General features: G+C 37.7%; 3 protein-coding genes across 4 annotated transcripts; 2 read left to right on the top strand and 1 right to left on the bottom strand.

Annotated features, from left to right (window-relative positions):
• Positions 828 to 11,030, top strand: LOC109723139 (protein FAM135B-like). 2 transcript variants are annotated; one of them, XM_020251369.1, is made up of 15 exons: positions 829 to 1,455; positions 1,599 to 1,684; positions 2,625 to 2,779; positions 2,855 to 2,919; positions 2,998 to 3,189; positions 3,277 to 3,331; positions 3,773 to 4,039; positions 5,162 to 5,295; positions 6,088 to 6,277; positions 7,858 to 7,917; positions 8,008 to 8,259; positions 8,901 to 9,159; positions 9,620 to 9,825; positions 10,000 to 10,050; positions 10,331 to 11,030. In XM_020251369.1, exons 1-15 carry the CDS (start codon positions 1,262 to 1,264, stop codon positions 10,619 to 10,621), a joined length of 2,457 nt encoding a protein of 818 aa, XP_020106958.1. In that variant the 5' UTR covers positions 829 to 1,261; the 3' UTR covers positions 10,622 to 11,030. The 2 variants fall into 2 exon arrangements, with proteins under 2 accessions (XP_020106959.1, XP_020106958.1); XM_020251370.1 differs by lacking the exons at positions 10,000 to 10,050; positions 10,331 to 11,030 and having other exon boundaries at positions 828 to 1,455; positions 9,607 to 9,825.
• Positions 14,506 to 16,576, bottom strand: LOC109723221. The gene has a single exon (XM_020251514.1). It carries the CDS (start codon positions 16,177 to 16,179, stop codon positions 14,980 to 14,982), a length of 1,200 nt encoding a protein of 399 aa, XP_020107103.1. The 5' UTR covers positions 16,180 to 16,576; the 3' UTR covers positions 14,506 to 14,979.
• On the top strand, positions 20,537 to 23,499 carry LOC109722773. The gene is made up of 6 exons (XM_020250907.1): positions 20,537 to 20,798; positions 21,457 to 21,546; positions 21,792 to 21,882; positions 22,224 to 22,491; positions 22,633 to 22,687; positions 23,272 to 23,499. Exons 1-6 carry the CDS (start codon positions 20,667 to 20,669, stop codon positions 23,347 to 23,349), a joined length of 714 nt encoding a protein of 237 aa, XP_020106496.1. The 5' UTR covers positions 20,537 to 20,666; the 3' UTR covers positions 23,350 to 23,499.

Genomic DNA, 24,493 nt, shown 5'->3' with positions numbered 1-24,493 from the left:
TGATACTAGGATGAAAAACAAGGGGATCAGGTTCTCTTAGTCAATTTGAAGAAAAAAAAAAACAATATTAAAAGGGTCCACGAGTGTCTAAAAAATAGTTATTTAGGTCTCCATGGATGTCAAAACAAATGATCTTCTGTATATTAGAGATTTACTCTGTAGCTACTATTGACAAAAACTTTGGTTTAGTCAAATTTAAAACTTTAGTAACAGCAATTTTTGTAGGTTGTAGTATTAGTTTATTACATTCACAAGGTAATTTGTCGAGTCTACTCGAAAATCCAAGAATGCGGAGAATATACTTACCACATTGATGCAGACATTATATCACACCCCATCAATCAATTAACATACACTTCAGAAAGACCCTTCAACTTAGGCCATTTTGAATTAGATTCACAAATTTCAGTTTTTTGCAATGCCTTTCAAATTTTTATTTGAGTTATTTTAGATAGTTTAATTTAAAATTCTGAAATAAAAATTATATAATTTTTGTTATGAATAAACAAGTAAAAGCTAATAAAATTATTAATTTTAACAAGATATCAGTTTAATTAACAACAATAATATAAATCAAAAGATAAATGAAAAGTGGACCAGACACGTCCAACGCCCAAACAAAACATTGTGGCAACCCGCAAAACCAAAGTGGCTGCATCCAACAACCTCTATCACCTGATCTAAATAATTTCGATAGTCACAGTAATTTTGTCATATATATTATATGTATATATTTTTGGGTTGAATTTAAGGACCCCACCAATATTTTTGGCACCACCGAGGGAAAAAAAGCGGAGCTATAAATACACGGTCACGATATCACGGACGCGTCCGTGAACGGTTGGGGATCGATCGAGCCATCAATGCTTCCCCGCGACACTTCCCCCCTTCCCCTCCGTCTCTGTGCCCCGAAATCCCCGTCACCCTCGCCCCGCGAGAGCTCCAACCACCCCCTTCGCCGCCTACGTCCTCTGATCACGCCCTAAACCCTAGCTTTTCCCTTCCCCACGCCATCGATCCAAACCCTAGAAGCGCCTCTGCGTCGCTACCTCGCCCTCAATCGCTCGGATCCTGCGTTCCTCTCGAAGAATTCGGTCGTTTTCGTCGTCTCTGCGGAGGGGAGATCTCCTTGTTGGAATCAATGGTTTCCGGGGAGTAATTGGAGGTGATTTGAGGGGAATTAGCGCCCGATTCGATCTACTTCACCATTGTAGGGAGCAGGGATGCGAATATCGAGGAAGATCTCGCTTGCTGATCACCTATGTTTCGGCGAATGAGATGCCTTGTCGGCTTGGATCCGAAGAGCGCGCCATCGAGGAGGATTTTGAGCTCCAAGAGCGCTCCTTCGTCGCAACGGAGGGCCGTTGTGTTCAAGCCACCAGATATGTTGGAGACACTGCACGAGATCGCTATTTACATACATCGGTTCCATAATCTCGATCTCTTCCAACAAGGGTAATGTTCTTAGAAGAGCAATGTACTCCTTTGCTGTGTAGAATTACTTGCTTGTGATGGGATTCGATTTTATCTTCTTTTTTTTTCCCTATGCTTCTGAATTATTGAGCAGCTTCTTTGAAATGGTTCTCGTGGATTTGCAGATGGTACCAAATAAAGGTTAGTGTAAGATGGGAGGATAGTAGCCGAGAATCTTGCGGTACTCCTGCGAGAGTCGTGCAGTACGAAGGTGTTTTTACTGTTTGATTTGTTATCCACTACTTCATTTCTGCATATATTATTTTGTTGAACAAGAGAGTGTATCTGAGTACGGCACATAAACTGAAGTACTACAGTTAGACAAGGTGCTTTACTACTTTAGTTTCGCATATTTCGTTGTTCTTTATATATGGAGAGAGAGAGAGGATTGTTTTCTCTAGTCTTGGTTCGCTAGCTGAACCAATTTGGAATCTTCTTAACATGGGTTAGTTTGAACAACAGACCTTGGTTCTTTTTAATTCTTTTACCTTCAGGAGATAATCATTTTTATGGTAGTATATTATACGAGTTGTTTGATAAAATTTGGAACATCTTTCAGCTCAAAGTAAAGATGTGACATTTTTGTAGGTTATCACAAAGACTATTCTGGTGAGAATTATTGTGGTTCTTATAATCTTTTGGCCACTATAAACCTTCATTTGGAAATAGAGGGTTATTGAAAGAAAAGATACAGGGGACAGACAAGTTGAACACTGTTAAAGGAGGATGCTGAATGATCTCTATACGGAGGAAGAAGTAGGAGGTAAAGGGCACTTTTTAGGTTTTGTAAAATAAATGGGGTGAGATTAATCTATTGGAGGAACAAAACATGGGCCTTGCGTTCCAGAAAGGAGGCTGAGAGAATAAGTGTGATAAGAGAAGTTGGAAAAATGCTCTAATAATGACTTTAAGATTGACTGAAAGCAAATTCTTGGAATCTTTATGTCTTTTCTTGAAATAGCACTGTGTGCTTTCTAGCGTTTGTATTCCTAGTGAAATTGATAAGTGATAGACAAAAATAGATACGTATTTTAGAGGGTTAAAACTTAAAACTAGTCCGCTGATAATTTGTTCTATTATGACCAGTGTTCCATTTTCTAATTGTATGATTTTTTTTTAATGGATAATGACATACTAGCTGAATTTTGCAGCTCCTGACGTCGGCTCGGATGATGTCTTGGGCATTTGGAAGATAGATGATGCTGACCACAGTTTCTATACCCAGCCTTTTCGAATCAAATACGCTAGACAGGATGTTTACCTGTGTGTTATGGTCTCTTTTAACTTGCTTATAGGGCAAGATGAGGTTGGTTTAATTCTTCCTTCTTTTCCTGATACACTGTGCTACATTTCTCAGCTTACAATTCCGTTTGCTATATAGGGTCCATCAACTTCTGCAGTAATACTGAAATTTGAGCTTATGTATGCTCCATTCTTGGAAAATGGGTGAGAAACTTATTAAACCTATATCATTCTCCAGTGGTAGCTAAATTTTTTCTAAATACTTTCTTTTTCCTGTCATAGTTATGAGACACAGACTTCTTTTGATGTTCCGGCTGCAGTCCACGAATTCAGGGTTCCTTATAAAGCACTGCTTGGCTTGCATTCATATTGTCCCGTCCATTTCGATGTTTTCCATTCTGTGCTTGTGGATCTGACTATTCACATTGCTTTTCTCAAATCCGGTACAGCCACATCTTCATTGAAGGTACCCAGGTTTGTGAAAAATTTAGTTTTAAAAGCTCTCTTTTTGTTTATACTGAGATGTGTTGTTCTAAAATTAACTTGATTTCGATATCTCAGTACTGGTAACATGGTGGAAAATGTTGCTGATGAGCATTCTCAAACACCTAATCAAGTACGTATCCATTTGGAGCTCGCCATTTTGATTTCTGGGTGCATGTTGATGGCTGATACTCAGCCTTTTAAATTCTTTAAAATATGTGCGAGGAAAAGAAAGATAACAAACAGCATTAAAACACACTATAGAACAAATTATTGCAAGCATGTTAACATTTTTGAGAGGATAAATATATGATTTAGCTGACTACTTGCAGTGTAAAATTTTCTATCAACCAACCTAATATTATGTTCTGTTGCATCACTTGGAAATGCTGCCTACTATTCTTTCTAATTAAAACTGAGCGTTGATCATACCTTATTCATGTACTTATGAGCAATATATGATCTTTGTTGTGCATTAAGTGGTTAACTTGTCTTATACTTTTGAAGTGGAGTTTTCATTCTTTCTCTTTGTTTACCCCATGATCTGAGCCAAATCTTCATATTTTGTCTGCAGATATTGAATCAAGGTTTGGGATCAAAAGCAATAGAAATCATTAACTCGTTATTAGCTTCTCGTGGAATACTTCTTGCAGAACTCCAAAAGATCAGTGAAGCAATTGGTCAGACGATTGATGATTTACAGGATGCTGACTTGAATCTTGGTAGATTTGAGTTGATCAACTCTTCTTTGAAACCAAGATTGCCTGGTTCTAGTGCTGGAAGTTCTAACAAGAAGATGGGTGTTGGACAGCTGGCTGGAATTTTACAAAATATTTTGGAGGTACTCTTTTCTTGTTTTTGCTATACGTTTAAGTACCAAGGTATTAAGTGCCGCCCCGTGCCATACGGCACGGGGCGTGCCGTACCGTGCCCCCAAGAAGGGGGCACGATATAGGGGGGGTATCACACCCCCCCGAGTCTCGCGGCACGCTGTTGCGTGCCGCTCGAGACAAAGTGGCACGCACCAGCGTGCCGCCGGCACGTACCGGCGTGCCGTTTTTTTTTTTTTTTTGGCTTTTTTTTTTGTTCTCTGGGATACAGAGCCCCCTCCCCCCCAGGCCATCTATATTGCATTTTTTTTTCACTTTTCTCTTTTTTTTTTGACATCGTGATGTCTTTTTGTCAACTCTTCTTTTTTTTTTTTTGCCTTTTGGCTTTTTTTTTTGGCATTTTCTTTTATTAAATTAAAAACTTATAATTTTTAGTCGGCCCGAGCCCTCCGCTTCCACCACATACATCCATTTTTTCTTCATAAAAAATTTTGTCAAAATTTGTCGCACCCCGAAACTTTCGGTGAATCAGGAAAACAAAAATCAATCTTCTAAACAAATTTTGATCAATATATTTTTTTAAAGAATAAAAAAGAAAAAAAATGAATGTAATGCGGTACTATTCTGGTTGTTCTAGTTATTATATACTTCCTAATCGAATCAATATATAGAAACAAAAGAATAGTTGTACTTTTCAAATAAAAACAAAAATTTAAAAACAAAAGAATTTTAATTTCTATTCTACATCAGGTATAATTATACTTTATATACAAAATGATTACATGCATGTTAATTGATGAGTATAGTAAGCTATACATAGCAAATATTAATAATTATTTGTCTAAATCTTTCAAAATAATATTATAAAAACTTATTGGAACAAAAAAAATTTAAATAAGTCCGTGCCAAAGCGTGCCAGTAGGAGGTCATGCGTATCCATCGGCACGCACGCGTACCGCGTGTCAGTACGGAAGCGTGCCCGTGCCGTACCGTGCTAGGGAAAGAGCGGCATGTCCCCGTGCCACGGCACTTTAAACCTTGCGTTTAACTTAACCCTTCATTCTGGTGGTGCCATTTCCTTTTTGCAGCTATATAACCTTTGTCAAGTTATACTTCTGTTGACGTCTGTGCAGAAATCAGATGGCATGGTTGACTTTGGAAATGATGTTATGCTGTATACTCTTTCTAAGGAAGAATTATTGGATTTATTTCTCACTGTGGGCAACCAACTTTCATTTATTTGGAATGCTTTTCTGAACTTCCATAGGTGTGGTAAACTCTTTCCTTCACCCTCTTAATCTCTCTACTTCTCATCTTTGAATGACATTTTTGTTTTAATTTTTTGAAAGAAGTGGAAGCTACTCTTTCTTTCAAAATAAACTGATTATCAATATCGGTCACGCTTTGCATCGTTCCGTCACAACGACTATAAGATCTCAATTATAGTTGCCAAATAATATGTGGTTTGATTTTGATGACTTGTCTGCATTGATTTCACAAAAAAATAATCATCTTTGTCTTGTATTGGTTATGAAGCAAAATCATAATGATGAAGCTTCCTTGGATACCGTCTCTATTCAAAATCATTGTATTTTTGCGCTGAATATTGACGTATTAGCTGAGCTCTTTGTCTTATTCCAGCGAAAACCCTTCGATCGTTGTTTTTGGCATTCTTATTTTTGCCATGTATTCTGACATTTTCATTCTTTTATTTCTAGGAACTTATACTGTTAGATATGATTTACTGAGTTTGCAAATTTTAATATTTTATACAAATGATGAATTTTGATTTGTGAGCCTTTTTTGTTTAATAAGATCAAGCGTATAAAAATCAGCAATTTAACGGGTTGATAGAGTTTGTTTGGTTATATCAGTTGTTGCTACAAATATGCTTCTCTTCAGCTAACAATATCGGCCTTAAGAGGAAAAGTTTGTGATGCTATGGGCTGATCTTTTTCACAAGTGAAAATGGTTACACGGTCCTTGATCACTGTGTGTATAAGTCCATTTCTTGCTTTAAATGGGTTCTTCTAAATCAAGTTGATTTATTTCGCTACAGGATAAATAGAATCAAGATAATTGAACATTTGTATGATGTCTGGGCTGCTGATCGGAAGGCAGAATGGTCAATATGGACGGTCCATTCAAAGATTGACATGCCAACTCACTACTTGAGAAGTGGAGCTGATGACTCTTCACATCGTAACTCGCTTGGCAAAGTTGTAGTTTCAAGGAAGTTCAGCGATGATGTACTTACATTTCTAAGCCCAAATTTGAATATTCCATATTTGTGGTTTTACTATTAGTGACTTAGATACCCCAGCAAAATATTCTATTTTCATATGCACGTATCCTATGTAATCTAAATTTTCATATATGCGGTTCAAAAACTTAATTTCTTAGAAGTAACCTTCCTTGGATAACCATTTTTAATGAAGCGAACTTCCCCTGTAAATTTAATGATTCTCTGAAGTATTTTGTAAGAAACTGCACATTTAAGCAGCATATATGAAAATTTAATACTTTTTACAAGGGTTTAAATAAAAGTAGATGATATATATATATATATATATAGAACTAGGCTGGAATACTATCAATAGCACCAAGCTATTGGTGCTATTGATTTTTTAGTTCTTGGATTGAGAAATTGGTGGTTAGGATGATGTGGACCCTCTAGGGTTGAGTGAGTGGTTGGTTGAATAGTATAATCTAACGGAAAAAATAATCAAAGGGTTAAATCTAACGGTGAAAAACTCGAGAGCACCAAATCCTTGGTGCTATCAATAGTACACCAGCCGGACTCTATATATATATATATATATATATATATATAGATAGATAGAATTATGCTACTATACTATTAATAGTACCAAGTCCTTAGTACTATTGAGTTTTTAGCCGTTGGATGAAAGGATGTGCGGTTAGGATGATAGTGGTCCTCGGTTAAATTGATTGTGATCTCCTAGGGTTGAGTGGTTGGTTGGTTTAATGGTATAATCTAACGGATGGAAATGATCAAAGGGTAGATCTAACGGTAGAAAACTCAATAGTACCAAGGACTTGGTACTATCGATAGTATAGTAGCCGAACTCTATATATATATATATATAGAGAGAGAGAGAGAGAGAGAGAGAGAGTTGAGCTAGAATACTATCGATAACAAACGGGCTCCGTTGCCACCCATTTGTTTTCGATGATAGAGTCTCCAAATCGACGATCGGCACCGTTGAACATAATCTATACCACTTAAAGTGTTTAGAAATCAAATTTCAAATCTTTTCGGCATCATTTGCCTAATGATCAAAGGGTTTCAAATTTTGTAATTTTAATGATCGATATAAGACATTTTCTTGTTTAACGGCATAAAGATATCCAAATTAATTGAATTTTTGTTAGAAAATTCTTTAAACTATTTAAAACAAGATCTATACTCTTGATCTTGACTACAAGACTCCTATCATCATTTTTTAAAGAATATTCATTTTCAGCCGTTCATTTTTGTGTCCACTCGATGGATAAGAGAATAATATCGAAAATGTATGAAATTTGATTTCTAAACATTTCAAGTGGTATAGATTATGTTCAACGGTGTCGATCGTCGATTTGGAGGCTCCATCATCGAAAACAAATGGGTGGCAACGGAGTCCGTTTGCTACCGATAGTATTCTAGCTTAACTCTCTCTCTCTCTCTCTCTCTCTCTCTCTCTCTCTCTCTATATATATATATATATATATATATATATATATATGTAAAAGTCCCTTTGTTTTTAAAGGGTTTCTTTGGCTATTAAATATTTAAAATTTTAAACATTTGCATTTGAATGTGCAGCCGGCACAAAGTGCGATTTCACGTGCTGAACTCCATAGGAAAAGCATTGCACAAATGAAGGTTAAATCATCATTATTGTTTGAAATTTTCATCTTTTACTTCAACAATTTTTTATCTGCAGTAAATTATAAAAATATGGAACCTTTGCAGATCAACACTCGGTCTATACAAGATATGCACATCTTTGGTGACCCTTCGCGTGTTCCTGTTGTTCTTATAGAGCAGCATGTCATGAATGTTCCACAGCATGGTTCTAGCAAAAATTTGTCATTGAACTTAATGGATCAGAATGATACTGCTGCACTACCCAGAAGGCCTGTAGAACATGGCATGCCCAAAGTTAACAGCGGTAAAAGAAGTGGTCGCGTACTGAAAGTTGTCATCTTTGTGCATGGATTTCAGGCATGTTTCCAGTCCTTAATGCTATTACCTTTCCAATTTACTTTTGATATTTGACTAACATATGTAGTTTTGATGCATGAGTTTCTGCCATTGATTGTGGAGTTGTTTTTGGACGCCTTTAGGGTTTTTGCCTCTAACAATTGGTTTCTGTTTCACTCGCTACTAACATTATCATGCCTATTTATGCATTGTTCACCTATAAAGATTCTGTGTGATCCCTCTCTACCATCATCTATTTATATGTTTGACAAATAAGTCTGCTGCTCTAGCTTGCTTCTGCCTCTTGTTTCAACCTTGTTCCTATTTCTTTCCTTCATCATGGTATACTTGACTGTTGTAACAACACTATGTAACATGCTATAAGAGGGAAGTTTTGAATGCTCTCTTTCCTGACTTCTCATCTCGTACGGTCTATTTGCTTCCATCATATCATACTTTCTTCCATTGTGTTGTTCAACTTTGTTGCCACTTATAAACTTGTGATATGAGTTATGACTTGTACAGTTTCTACTCCATGGCATTCATAAATTATACATTGTGGTTAAACTGGCTTGTGATATTGACTACTTGGCATTCATAAATTATACATTGCGAATAATTTGACTTTTTCTCTGACCGCTATAATTTTTTTAAAAAAATAGGGACACCATCTGGATCTAAGGCTTGTTCGGAATCAGTGGCTTCTATTAGATCCTGGAGCCGAGTGTCTCATGTCAGAGGCCAATGAAGATAAAACGTCTGGAGACTTCCGAGAAATGGGTAGGAGGTTGGCTGAAGAAGTGATTACTTTCCTTAAGAAAAAGATGGATAAACTTGCAAGATATGGAGGCTGCAAAGACATAAAGCTTAGTTTCGTTGGGCATTCCATTGGAAACATCATTATAAGAAGTGCATTATCAGGTTTCATCCACATTTCCCATGACAATTTTTAGGCGGGTGAAACTATGGATAGTCATGTACTAACACTTAGTCTCTGATTTCTCAAAAAAAAACAGTCTGTGAACTTTTCACTTAATCGCTTTAGCCCATGAGCTTTCTCACATATTGTATTACTGGTCCTGCCATAAAATAACTAGCATGAAACGACCTTTTCCTGTTAAGTAATCTTCTTAACCATTTTTTAAGTATTCTAGACAAGTAAGTCATCTGACAGGGAAAGGAATAAATTGACCATGTTACAAGAAGAACTTACATTTTTGGAAGGTTAGGGATGGAACTGCAGTATATGGGAAAGTTCTAGGACTGAAATATTTAATTAGAAGTTCAGAGACCAAGTAACCATATCAGGGTAGTACAGGGACTATCCATACATATATTCCCTTTTCAGGTACATTCATTTCTATGTAGTTCTATTTAACAGAGAGTGCGATGGGGCCTTTCCTGAAGCACCTATATACGTACGTGTCATTATCTGGCCCACACTTGGGTTATTGGTACAGCTCAAACTCTTTGTTCAATTCTGGACTCTGGCTTCTAAAGAAGCTAAAGGGAGCTCAATGCATCCATCAGCTCACATTCACTGACGATCAAGATCTCCCGAATACTTTTTTTTACAAGCTCTGTAAGGTAATTTAACCTACTAGCTATAAAGTTGGCATAGTACACGGCACCAATTTTGAAATCACACAATCATTTATTGTTTTTTATTACTATAATAATTATTATTATTATTATGAGATATGTAGTTATTTGTTCTACAGCATATTTGAAAATTTGATGCAATTTCTCATCCTTCTGCAGCAAAAAACTTTGGAGAATTTCAAGAACATTATCCTTTTGTCATCACCGCAGGTATCAGCATGTCTCTCTTGCGCAATTAACATTTCATCTTTCTTGAAAATTTTAATTGATAGTTTCTGGCCAAGAGTATTAAGTAACAGATCATTGCTTTGTACATCTTTTTTCCCCTTCTTCCTTTGAAGACTAATATCCTCATATCTTTTAACTGATACAATTTCTCTGGTCTTAATTTAATTCGACTAGTGGCTAGTCTTGATCAGACCTTTGTTTGATCTGCCTAGTTTGATTACATATCCTCTTTTTTTTAAAAAAAAAAAAACTATTTTTCCAGGATGGTTACGTTCCATATCATTCAGCCAGAATCGAGCTATGCCCGGCATCTTCTTGGGATAATTCGAAGAAGGCACAGATTTTCATGGAAATGCTGAACAATTGCCTGGACCAGATACGTGCACCGACCTCCGAAAGGAGAGTATTCATGCGTTGCGACGTGAACTTCGATACTTCTTTGCAAGGGAGAAATTTAAATACCATAATCGGGCGTGCTGCTCATATCGAGTTCCTCGAGACAGACACTTTTGCAAAGTTCATCATGTGGTCATTCCCTGAACTCTTCCTCTGATGGCTTGCTTCATATTATAGATTAGAGAAAATCCCTATTTTAACAATATAGAAGTTATTTAACTACCAAGCAAGAGGAGATGAGATATTTTAGTTGTTCAATGAAGAGATCTGGGGCAGAGCTGAGTACCTAACTTGAGATTTTCATGTTATTGTAAAGTTTTGTTTCATTAGCTGGAATTGTTTTGGTTAGAGAGGTGTATAAATATTTATTGTTGTTAATTTCCAAGTGTAATTATGTTGTTATGTTCAGCGTTCTGATTATATTATTGTGTGAGGGTATGCTTGTGTCGAAAATTAGTGTTTTACAGGTCTAGATGATCTAGAGAGGTATTGAAATCTAATTTATTGGTTTAGATTTTAGCTCTTTTATAACTGATGGTGGAATAAGAAGTGTATGACTTATTTGATGTGTGGTTTGCCATTTTTATTTGAAATTATGTGATACTGATATACAAGAAATCGAGAATTTGAACTATATCTTATAGAGGCACAGATGGGAATTCATTTGTTTTATTTGAGAAAAAGAACTTCTGACTTGTTGGGCATAATGTACTGTCAAATTAGTTTGCAGAAATTGGACTGAATGATAATGTAAATAACCGATTGACTTCTTTGAAGTTCTGGTTTTGCATTGTGATTTCAGTAGACGTGGGTTGCATACCATATGACAACCTTAAATGGTGGTTTATTTGTTCAGTAGTTTGACCAGCGAAGCCATTGGTAGGGCGAGTGGCCATACTCATTTTAATGCCATTTGGCCACTCATAACTTTTTTTGAAAGAGATAAGTAGTATACTACTTGTTTCGTTTATTTCTAAATCATTTAGAAATAAACTTAGCTGAAAATGTGAATCGATTAGTATTTGAACTTGAGATTTCGGATACCAACTATCAAGTTCTTTGCCACTTGCTCTAGGGGTGGTCGGTTTTGGCCACTCATAACAATTAAGCAACTCAATAGAAAAAAAAAATTAAAACTCTGCAGCTCCCGATTGCATACTTCTTATCATAGAACGAGCTACCCGCACACAGGAGGCGGGAAGGGAAGGAAAAAAGTGAAAGAATCCTGCTACATATACCTCATAACACATCTTAAAAAAAAAAAAAAAAAAAAAAAAAAAACGTTGTTAATGAGTTGGCTTTTCACTTGCTAACGGCTAGTAGTTAACTTTACTCCCATATTGCAAACATAGAACTCAACTAAATATATACTCTGAAAAGCCGAACAGGTCACTAACTGCCATATAAAATTAACGGATCTACAACATCTTGGGCACGTGATAATTAACATTGAGCAGTATACTTAACAAGATGTAAACTCTGAACTATTGAACAAATAACTAGTTGCATTTTAGCCACATTGTGAGGTACATGTAGCACTAGTCAAAGTTTTTAACTTCACAGGAAGAGTCTAAAAGGAAAGCACCAGAATCCAATGCAGACATCAGTTGCTGGCAACAGCCAGAAGGAGAATCCTCTGACAGAAAAAGTAGTCATCAGCTCTTCTCTCGCAAAAAGCGATCAGTGGAACTACAATTGTTTCAAAAAGCGATCAATATAACTTATCAGGTGGTTTCTCCACATGCAGGCAAGGTAAGTTGCCTATTCTGCAACAGGTTCAAGTATATAACTAGCAATTTGGTGCTCAAGATGTTTGGAAGCCAAAAGAAAACAACGAGCAAAGCAAAAGATATATAGCAATAAGCGAATCTTAAACACTTCCAGAAGCATGAGAACCGGAAGAAAGAAGCAAAGAAACTGAAAATTCTCAATATAAGCAAATTCTCATAAAACCAACAGACTCAAAAGTACTACAAAACTTTCAGAACAAGACTCCATAGCAAACACAATGCTCACCACAGTAATAAAGTTCATAGATACTCGAATCAGAGTCCTATAGAAGTGAAACAAGACTGTATTAATCCCAATTAGGATCTAGAAAGGTAAACGCCAATATTAGGAGAAACTCTCTCGGTCAAGATTAGGAGACAATACATAATCAAATTCTTTTTTGCAGTGCCAGAGCAGCATAAACATTGACAAATCTCATTCAATCCTGAATATATTTCAGCAAAGTTTCCTTCAAACCAATAAAAGCAAGCATTTACCAGCAGTTACACACAATCTCACTAGCCGGACAAAGAAATCATTTCCCTAAATACTCAACGACCAATAAGAGTGGATGTTCATCATGTTGAAGCAAAAATTACAAAACCACAAGACTAGAGAGCATTTCAGGATGTCCAAAGACAGAAATATAAGGAGGGAAAACTTCAAACCCCCCCCCTGTGGTTTCGTAGTTTCTCACTTTGCGCCCCTGTAGTTTAAAATGTATCAAATTGCCCCCCTGTGGTTTCGTTTTTATCTTTTCGGTAGCTTTTTCGTTAATATTTCATTAAATTATATACAAAAAATTTCAACTACCCATCTAGATTTATCAAATATTCACTTTAGTACCCTTTAAATTAACTTTATCACTGATTTAAGAAAAAAAAAATAATAAAATTGATAAGAAAAAGAAAAAAAAGAAACCACAGGGGGGGAAATTGATACATTTTAAACCATAGGGGGCAAAGTGAGAAACTACGAAACCACAGGGGGGGTTTTTGAAGTTTTCCCATATAAGAATGAAGAGTGAGGAATGTTAATGTATAAGAAGTTTGACACCATAATAATTTCTGCTCTTGCAGTATTCTCCGAATATAAAGTCATAAAGGACGTCGAAGAATAATTTTCACACCTTATGGTCATTCATCAAGAGTCTAGCCATAGAAGAGCTAATGAAAGACGTTTACTTTAAATCATGCTAAGCCAGCAGTGTCAGAACTAAAATCAGCATGAGAAAGGGCAGAGATGTACCTCATACTTAAAACTAAAAGCATGATAGGCAAGCACTGAAACCATATATGAACTCTAGTCGTTAAATTATATAGCACTATAATTTTAATAATTTGTCCTGTCTCTATCAGAAATATGTGTAGTTAGAATATTAGTGGTCTCCATGCAACACATTGCTAATTCACATGTAATTGCCTGGATCCAACTCCAACTATCACGATTGTAGCACTCTCTGTTATATCATGTATATCCAACTCCAATAGAATGGACGCATTAATTCAAAATGAGAAAACAGACGCAAGATCTGACTACATCTTGCATATACTGTATACAAATCAGACAGGTTTCCCATATCACTGTGAAATAGTCTTAGTGTCAGCTTTATGAAGACATTTCCGCCATCACTCTCCACCACAAACCACTTGGAAACAGCTGACCTTCGGATTTCTCTCACCCTTCCTCTTTCTCACACACAGACACACATGATAAGATCACCAACATATTTAAGAGTAATCAAATTACAATTCACAAGTCGATAAATGGACCACAAAATGGAGGTGAAAAGAGAGTAACTGGACCATCTAGATCAGCTAGATAAGCAAATCAATAATATTCTGCATCGATCAAGTATGCAGTTAGAATAGCTTGTTAATTTCCCAACCATTAGCATTTTCTAGGAGAGGAACAAACTTCTCATGCGGACTAACTTGACCAACAATTCTTCACTTCCTATAACTTATCAACTTCAAGAAGATTGCTTCGAGGAAAGAAAAGATCTTCTCTCACTGACCAACTTGACTTTGTGTGAGTTGATCTTTCATTTCCTGACACTTATTAGGCAGCATCTCTTGGGGTTCATGTACTACTTTTCAGACTAACAACAGCAGATGCATAACAGAGGGACAGAGAATGGATCATCACCACCACCAAAACGTTTTTTGCCAAATGAAATCAGATTAAACGATGGTTCACAATTTTCTAACATTCCAGCTGCAACGCTTTATGTTGCAAGTAAGTACATGAAAGTAAGGCTATGTCTCAAAATAATCAAATAATACTTCAGAGGCTCTCCGTCACTTTAAGCTGCCGAGCAAACAACAAAAGTTTCAGCCCCGCCCTTCTAATTCTCACATTTTAACAGCCCCTGAAGATTGAATTGAAGGGGAAAGCCGCACGACTGCTGAAGGATTCAAAGGTCAGATGGCTAACTAAAAATCATACACTCAATGCACCGAAAACATACAATGCATCATCATAACAGAAAATTCAATCCAATACTTCTTTTTACAAAAATGCATTATGGTAAATACAAGAAAACTACCCGATTAAACTTATTGGTAGGAGGAGAAAGATTAAGTCTGTTCCCTTTCAGCCTCTTCAACCCCTCTTGAACCCCTCCCTACCTCACAATCTGGCTGCGACTCACGAAAAACGCTAATAGTAGGAACGGACAATTATCAGCACTGCAAACCTCATCCCATTCCAGAGTAGAGTAAAAAAAAGGGTAACAAGAGGAGCTCACTCCGCATTATGCGACATCGAATCGAGCCCCTCGGTCCGGCTCCTGACGATGCGATGGAACACCTCCCTCACCTGGCGCTCCAGCGGCTCGAGGCCTTCCTTCATGGCGTGACAGACCAGCGCCAGCTCGTCCACCCCCTGCCTCACCTCCATCTCCTTCTCGTCAGGCATCGGGAGTTGGAGGTTATCGGTCAGATCCGACAATTGGTGGGCCCATTTCTCGATCTGGTGGATCTCCCTGAGGAGCCCGGTCGAGTTCTTGCGGTCCTTGCGCTTGGACTCCTCGAGGATGCGCTCGTGGAGGGAGAGAATGGGCGGCGCCCACACGAAGCTGCGCGGGATGGAGAAGTGCGTCTGGAGGCCGCGGTCCTGGCAGGGGATGGCGGCGACGAGGGCCCACATCACGAAGAGGAGGACGGAGCTCATGGTGTAGACGGAGACGGCGAGCCCGCCGGTGGCCACGATCTCGTGGCTGCGCGGGGCGGCGAGGTTGGTGCCGATCGCCTGGAGCTGCCGCGCGGCGGACCACGAGCGGGACACGCTCCACGAGAGGGAGCGGAAGTGGCCGGCGCCGGCGCCGGCGCTGGCGCTGGGGGAGGAGCGGTGGGCGTCGCGGCCGCTGCGGCCGAAGGAGCGGTTGCGGTGGGAGAGCGCGGAGGCGGCGTCCTTCTCGTCGAGCATGAGGATGGCGAGGTCGGTGAGGGCTTTCTTGGCCCGCCGCAGCTGGCCCTCCCCGAGCGCTGGGGCTGGGGCTGGGGCGAGGGCGCGGAGGACGATCTCGAGGTGCTTCTGCCACTGGCGCACCTGCTCGATCCCGTCGCGCACGGCGTTGCACACGTCGAGCGCCTTCACGCCCCGGTCGAAGAACTCCGCGATCATGCGGTCCAGCGGCGCCCGCGACGCAGCGCCGCGGTGGTTGAAGAGGATCACCCGGAACTCCTCCTGGCACACCAGGAACGTGTCCAGAAGCTTCCGCAGCCACGCCAGGCTCATGAGCTCGTCCCCTCCCCCTCCCCCTCCCCCGGCCAGGTCGTGGAACAGGTCCGCCACGCGCCGCTGGAACGCCTCGAGCTCGTGCTCCTGCGCCGAGTCGTGGTGCCCGTCCATCGCGTGCACCTGGTCGCGGCGGATGCTCAGGATCGATCGGCCGAGCGACGCGAACGGCACGGATGAGCCCTGGTAATCCGTCGCGGGCATTTCTCTCTCTCTCCCCTCTCCCCTCTTCGCTTTCACCTCACCCGATCCCCTCCTCCCCCCACCACAAACCCTAATCCAATTCACTCCCCCCCCAAACTCTCGTCCCACATCAAAGCCCTAGCATCCGGGGAAGAAATAGAACGAGTCGATCACGGGAATAGGAATGGGATTTGGGAGGCCTAACCACCGAGCCTTTTATGCGAGCAAGGAGAGTCGCCAGGGGACGAACATCAATAACCGTAATGCCCCCGATTCCACGGGAAATGAGAGGAACGAAACCCCTTTTATTTACTCTAATTTGGCAAATTAGTTCATTAATTATTTATTCTATTACTAATTAATTAATTTATTAATTGTGAGAATTATTAGAGGTAGAGAGAGCGAGCGGGGAATGGAAATAGGACGAATCGGATTAAATAGGGAGTTGGGTCGGAGGGTGGTGGCCTGGTGGGGGAGGGACTCGACCGGAGCGAGCGCGCGCGGCTCGGCCCGGGGAGCGGACGCGGGCGAGACGCGGTCGGGACACGAAAGGACACGTGGCCGGAGACGATTCGCGATGTCGCGGGGCCAGCGAGGTGGCTCGAGCCGTGGGGCTCGCACGTGTAGGGACACCGATCGCTTCTCTCCCGCCGGGCCGGGGTGTGGACGACCTCGTCCGAGTCGTTACTGGTTGGCACTGCGTCGCACGTGCGAGGAATGTTTCTAGAAGGGTGGGTGCTTTGACACAAATGCCCCTGAGTAGGGGGCCCTGTCTGCGGAGGTGGGTTAGGGGCGTTTTCGGGAAATGACGCGAGGAACGCAAGTATAGTGTGGACTCGGTCGGCGATACCGTGGGTATGGTGTACCGTGTCCGCGTCGGACCACCGAGTTACACTGTTACGCGTACCTTCACGCCTTTTTTCTTATCTTTTTTTTTGGTTGTTAGTTATTAATTTATGGATATATTGATAATACAAAAAATGTCACTTTGAATTCTCTACATTATATAATTTAAAGTGCTATATAAATTTTCTATCACTTAAAAATATTATAAAAAAAATTTGACAGTCCAAAAATATATTTTTTCATATCACATTTTTTCATCTAAAGAATATTAAATAATTAAAAATATTTTTTGACCCGTGCATTTTTTTTTATTTATAAAACTAGACTTATTTTTCAATGAAGCTACATCAAAATTGTAATCAATTTTACTATTTATTACGTTGTATAAGGACTTATTTTACTGAATATGAAATTTAAGTTAAAAGTAAATTTTGAATGAATTGAAATTCAGATAAAAATTTAAACTGAAGTATTTAAATTCTGCTATTTATTTGACAGAAAATTATTATTTATTTTTTTCTAATTAATTGGCTTGATATAAACATTCATTTATTATGCTATTTTAAAAAATTTAAAATATGATCGAAAATAAAATTCTGATAAACTAAATAACAAAAATCAATATTTTCATACATAAAATACTTTACTTTACTTTACTTTTTTCTACGTTCATAATAAATAAAGTGTATCTAACCACTCTGTCCTAAGTAATATGATTATTCCAGCAAGTAGTTTTTCACATAAACATTTACATATTTAATATGTTTATTACTTTATTACTTGATAACTTGTAAGGTACACATCCCTAAAACCGAGGACAAAGAAAGATAAGATGGGCCCACAATAGGACTAGTCACGAGCCATCCACGTCATCGTCGAGGATAAAATTCGAGATTGGCCCGGAAAATGAGTTGGCACGTGCAGTGGACACAAACCTCTTTAATATATTTTTATGATTGATTTTTTCTTTTCCAACAATACTATTTATATAGCCATCTTGAGGTACATAATATATACTCATCAATATAATAAATAATGTATTTTTATTCATCACATAATATGATAGATGAAAAATTCTCGTCTTGTATCAGTGTATGTCATACCCTTTAAGATAGAGTGCACAATTTTAAAAAAAAAAACTCCAAATATCACTAATATGGTTTCGCACTTTTTCACTTTCGTATCCTGTAATTTAAAATACATCAATTTAATATTCTATTATTTTATTTTTTTAATAGTTTTATTTTTTTAATAATTTTATTTTTTTATTTTTATTAAATCAGTGACAAAGTTAAAACAAAAAAGTACTAAAGTGAATATTCGATAAACGTAAATGGGATATCTGAAATTTTTTACATATAATTTAACGAAATATTAACCCAGAAACTGACAAAAAGAAAAAAATAAAACCATATGATATTAACTTGATACAATTTAAATTATATGATACTAACTTGATACACTTTAAATTATACGCGAAACTATAGAGGGCCGTATTTAAAGTTTATCTATTTTTTTTTGTCATTATATCTTTTGAATTACCATAAGTTGAATGATGTTTGGAGGTCAAATCTTTAATTGGATTGATTCAGTCAACGGTGTATCACCGCTGTCACACTTGCCTTGTCCTCGGCGGCTGCTTGCTTGCGAAGCACCCTCACCGAAAAGGATATATTAATTGTTCGATGATTGGTTGCGTTTGAATCGAAATAATTATAACTTTATAAAAATACAAATATTAATTTTGTAATTGACCATATTCATTTTGATGACACCCCACGCTTCATATGTTGAATATTTTTACCAAATATATTTTTTAAGTATTGCAGGAGAGAACTGTTTCCAAAGAATAAAATTAATATTTTGTAGGTGTATCTCCTAAATGTTATCGTGATTAATTGTAGACAAAATTTGTATTCCCATTCATAGTAAACTTTGATTTTTATGACTTGAATCCAAATGCCTTTTTAGGTATGCATAATGATTTTTTTTCTTTTTTTTTTTCGGTTTGAATCCTTGCTGAGAACATAGTATGTAGCCTCAATAGATGACTTGTTGAAAAAATTTGTTCGTATTGAGTGTTTTGGCCTTAGCAATTTAGCTTCATTTCTACAGTATGAAAAAAAAAAGGAAAATATTTTTTTATTTCAAATATTATAGTTTTGGTTTCGCTCATAATTTAATTTCCTGAATGGACCACTAACTTCAATTTCATCACAATATCCAGCCCAGAATATCTCACTTACATGCCTACTTTTTGCATGTTCGATATCTAAGGAAAGAGATTGCTCAACAAAACAACGAAAAATGAGTTTGACTTAAAATTACTGCACGAATATTGAAGAAAAGATGGTCAAAAATAGTTTGTGCTCTAATGTTTAGATAAATAAATAAATAAATATTTTACTAATAAAAACATATTAATGACTAAATTAATAGGCTCACCATGATCTCAGCAGCAGCCACAAAAATAGATTTATCAGAGTAACCAGGGCGTCTTCAATAAAAGCATTTAATATTGAAAGAAATTAACTTGACACCACTGCCACCACTGGATTCAAACTTTTCAAACTCTTTCAAGGTCAACAAACTTGACCGAATTTCTAAATAATTTAAAGGTCAAGGCTTTGAATTTGCCTCTTTACGAATCAAATAGTTAAAGGTATATATTTAATTATTTACACTTTTCGTGATTAATCATTCTCCAAACCTACTTCGGTAACAACTTTTTATTTTATTTAAACCAATAATTTTTTTGAGAGAGACAGGTAGCATGCTACCCGCTTCGTTTATTTTATTTTATTTTATTTAAACCAATATTTTAGAAATATGATTTGCAAGGCGCAACGTAATGCAAAAATATTCGTTGAACATCTTTTCTAGTACCATAGATCCAACTTGTGGCCACTTAAGGAGTTAATAAGTGTAAGTGCTTCGACATCCAAAATCAAAATGCATTGGCGTAGAAAAATTTTAATCATGAAGCTAGCGCCAACGGCAGCTTTTAACGCAATATAATGCAATAAGGCACTTTGTAAATTAATGTATGGATTTAAAAATACTTTTAATTTTTATGGTCGGTTGAAAAATACGTGTAGAGCTACTATACTATCGAAAACATAAAGAATTTGATACTTTCGATTTTTTGACTTTTGGATTAAGAATTGTACGATTTGAATAATTACGGTCCCTCTCTAGAATTGAGTGGTCCCCATAGAATAATAGTGTATTAATTTAAAGATTAAAAATGATTAAAGAGGCTGATCTAAGAGCCAAAAAGTCGGAAGTACCAGATGCTCTATACTTTCGATAGTATAGTAGCTCTGCTCGAAAAATATAAAGATGGGATTATAGGTTGATTTCAGGGCGGTGCACAGGTTGACGTGGTGCACGTGGTGTAGGTGAGAACATCTAGGGCGGCTTGAGGCCTTCACCAATTTGGGCCCAAAACTTTTGTGTATCTAAGCCCAATCCAATTCCTACATAGTATAACGGGCCCATCTTTTTATTTATATACTCTGCTCCGAAGAAGCCCACTAGAGCTTCATCTCCCTCGCGAGCGCTCGCCTCTCTCCCCGTCTAATCTTCCACTGCTCCGACGCCATTTTTCTCTTCACCACCACCACCTCCGATCGAAACCTCGAGAAGGTTCTCGAACACAGATGCGAGCTTCGGTGTGGAAGAGCCTCGCGCGGTTAGGGCATCCTCACCACCCCTCGCAATTCACCTGCTCCGCCCTCCTCCATTCCACCGCCATCGCCCTCTCCAAATGGACGATTAAATCGGATTCTAAGGTTAGTTTCGATCTATTCTATAATCTCTTCGGCGATTAAACTATTTGATTTGTTATTGAGATAGGCCGTGGTCAGTTCTATGCTTCGCCTAGTGGAAATTGGAAAGTAAAGAGTATTAGATCGAAATCGTTGTGTGTAAGTAAAGAGACACAGTATTGGAGCAACTTGAGGAGGAGAAGAGGCTCTAGAGATAATAGAAGTAGCACTGGAATTGTAATTTTGATGCAAAACAGGGGAAATAAAAATAGTGTCATATGAGTTGGATTAAGATACAGGATGTAATTTTTCTGAAAAAAAAATAAAGCATAAACTCAATTGGATAAACTTCTTGGTCATATCTTGGCAAACGATCTAAATATTGTCGTCATGTGAGAATGTCAAATATTAAGTTTTCAGTTTTATCTCCTACTCATTTTTACATTGAATTAGTTTGATTTATTCTTTGAAGCTGTTTGATTTCTAACGCTTATTTAATGATGCTCGGAATGGTTTAAATTCTCGAACCATTTTATATGAAGATTTTGTGCTCTTTGCTGCTCCCCTTGACTTGAGAAGAGGCTTGCAACTTAATTTAAATTTAAAATCTTCTGATTTAATTTAACAGAACAATTGTTCTTAGTGAAATATCTCAATGTGTCTTACAGTGTGCTTCTGACAGACTCACGTCAGATATACAGTTCGTCAAAAGCGATCTGACGCAAAAAGTGCTCTGAAAAATCTTCTTCTCAATGGCAAATCCTCATTACAGGTAAAATCTTGAAGTACCTTTTTTTGTTGTTGAACACCTTTCTTGCGGGCTATGATTTTAATCATGCGCATTTAATAGTTATCTTTTTTTTTTCCTGGTTTCTTGTGGGTAACATGGTTAAGTCCTATTCCATCATTGAACGTCATTGTTGTTTTCATCAACTGTCATTGTTGTTAAATGATGTGAACCTTCGCCTTTGTTGTTAAATTGTTTAATTTCATCTGACTTTTGAGCTCTCTTAATAGGATCAATCTGATAAACAGCGGCGAACTAAGAAAATTAGCAAATCTAAGCCCCATCATCCAAGCCCTGGAAAAGGCCATTGGACAAGCAAGCGTGAGTTTTCTTTCTGCCGTTTTTGTGTTCTTTGTTCTTATAAATGTAGCTTTATATACGTGTATATGTACTCAATCTTGAAGTATACCTGTTTCCCTATGATTTTAAATTCTTGACATTATAACTGCTACAAAACTGTATAAAACTCTCAAGTGTAAACCTTCTAGTGTTTCTCCATTCTATCTTCCTATTTTCCTTTGTTTGCCAAATGCTTGAGTGGTGCTCTTCAAAGCAGAGAACCTGTGCCAGAGGACTGCTATAATCCAAGCCTACATTTAAGCTAATTAATTCATTGCTTTGAGAAACTTAGAAAACAAGCCTAAATATTTCTGTTTATTCAGGTTGGCAGAATACTAAAAACTTCAATGAAGATGATTATGAGAATCCTTATACTTCTTCAGCCACCTTTGGCGGGCGTAGACCTTTTACCTGGTCTTGGTCGGGTTTTGAATGGAAAGATGAGTCGCAGTGGACTAAAGCCAAGAAAAGAGTGTGGAGTGAAAGTGATATAGAAGAAGAAGAATCAAGTGATATAGATATGCGGAGCTACAGAGTTACTCTTGGTTTGCCGCCTATTGGCCCCTTGAAATTAGAAGATCTTAAATCTGCGTAAGTTACTGATAATTTACATATCTACTATGCAATCTTCACTGAAAATTAACCCTAAAAGTGCTTATTGATTTCTATATCTCAAGTTGGACATATAGTGCATCTATTATTGCATATTCATGATGTGATGTCTTTTGGCAGTTTTCATGCATCTGCTTTACAGTGGCATCCAGACAAACATCAAGGTTCTTCACAGGTTAGTTTCCAACCTTATTATCTTACTTATGGTCAACACTATGTGAGCTTGGTGCATAGGGAGGAAAATATAGGTTCGCTTCAACCTCTCGTGTCCTTCATTAACATTTGCCATCATTATCCTTATCTAAACCTTTTCACAGCTGGTCATTTTGAGCTAGGTGATAGGCTATTTTTCTTACAGATTGCCGTTTAGCTCATGCAACCTAAAATAATATTTGAACAAGTATTATAGTGTATGAGTTTATACTATCAAGAAATAATGCAAATAAATCTGCCAATTTCTTTTTTTGGGTATGCAAGCGACTGAAAATTGAAGTTTTGAAAGCGGATGTAAGAAATTGATAATTTGACTATTCGATATCTATGAATTATGATCTTTCAGAATGCAGCCTTAATGTTCTCGTTTCATAGCTATCCTAAACACAAAATTTAAAGCACACATTATACAAGGAGAAAATTTAGACAGCGTCCCTAATAAGTTTCACGTATTTCTTCAGTTCGGTTCATGATATAGAAGGATAATTGCTGCTTTTTGACATATGTTTTGTATTTAGTGGCCTAATGGAATGTGTTTTAATGCAGGCCCTAGCAGAGGAGAAGTTCAAACTGTGTGTTGATGCGTACAACACCCTCTCGAGTGTCTTGAAGCAAAAATGCTAAATGCTGTTTTTGATTTATTTATTTTTTTCCCGTTTTATCCTGAATGGAATTTTTGATCCATGTATATCACACTCCATTTGAACTTCTTCGTGGAGCATTGTATGTACTGTTACTTTCTTGTATAAGAGATAAATTGCTTTTTATGAATTATGCTCCTCTCTCTCTCTCTCTCTCTCTCTGTCTCTGTCTCTGTCTTGCGCGCGCTGAGCTCTATCATATCCACTGTTTTCTGTTGCAGGAAATAGAGATATATCACAATAAATATTATGTTTGGAGAAATTTTTTTGCAAAATGGTCATTATCAATGCTATGAATGATTTGGAGAATAACATTACCCGTTACCAAACATAATTGACACTTGAAAACAAGTTTTGCAACATACTGCATGCATTCTTGTCGAGTTCAATATCTGAGATTATGGTAGTCCGTTGGCTTCTTTGAGAGGCTGCAGCTGCATGTTTGGCAATTAAAAAGGGATTGTCGCACTGCAAAAGCTGGCACAAGCGTTTAGGCTTTAAAAGCATGCATTAGTATTTGAAAGCTTTGGTAGTACAGTGAGAAACCATAGGGTGACTTTGAGGCAAAAGCTTTGGTGACTTTCCAAATAGCTTTACTCAAATAACATTTTTTTCCGAAAGCTCTATTGGACCCTTAGCATGTCTCAACAGTGATTCCCCCAATGCAACACCTAGTACAGACCATAAGGACAACCACATGTAGAAGAACCTTTTCCATTGTCAAATAAGCATATTGTACAAGCATCAAAATCAATAATAAAAGCAACATAATCAGCAAGGAAACTTTAAGCATATATTCGGTAACAGGTATAAAGATCCAAGGACTAAATTTTGAAATCAGAGCTCTGATGATGAAAACAGTATTTTGACATAAAAGGTAACAACAAGGGCTGAACGAAAACATCCACCATCACAGGAAACCCTATACTTGCATGCACATAGTTTTCTTCCGTGTAATTTTTGTTTTCTCGCAGTTATGTACTCACATGCACCACTCATGCGAGCATGAGCACAGACACACAAAACCCCATATATACACACAAACACACAGAATTCCCATTTTGCAACCTTCAAATGTAAAAGAATCATATTTCTGGTGGTGTAACCAATGAACAATATTCACAGAG

Source organism: Ananas comosus, linkage group 17 (assembly GCF_001540865.1).
Source record: "Ananas comosus cultivar F153 linkage group 17, ASM154086v1, whole genome shotgun sequence".
In the NCBI taxonomy this organism is placed as follows: domain Eukaryota; kingdom Viridiplantae; phylum Streptophyta; class Magnoliopsida; order Poales; family Bromeliaceae; genus Ananas; species Ananas comosus.
This window is presented reverse-complemented; position numbering and strand designations above follow the sequence as displayed.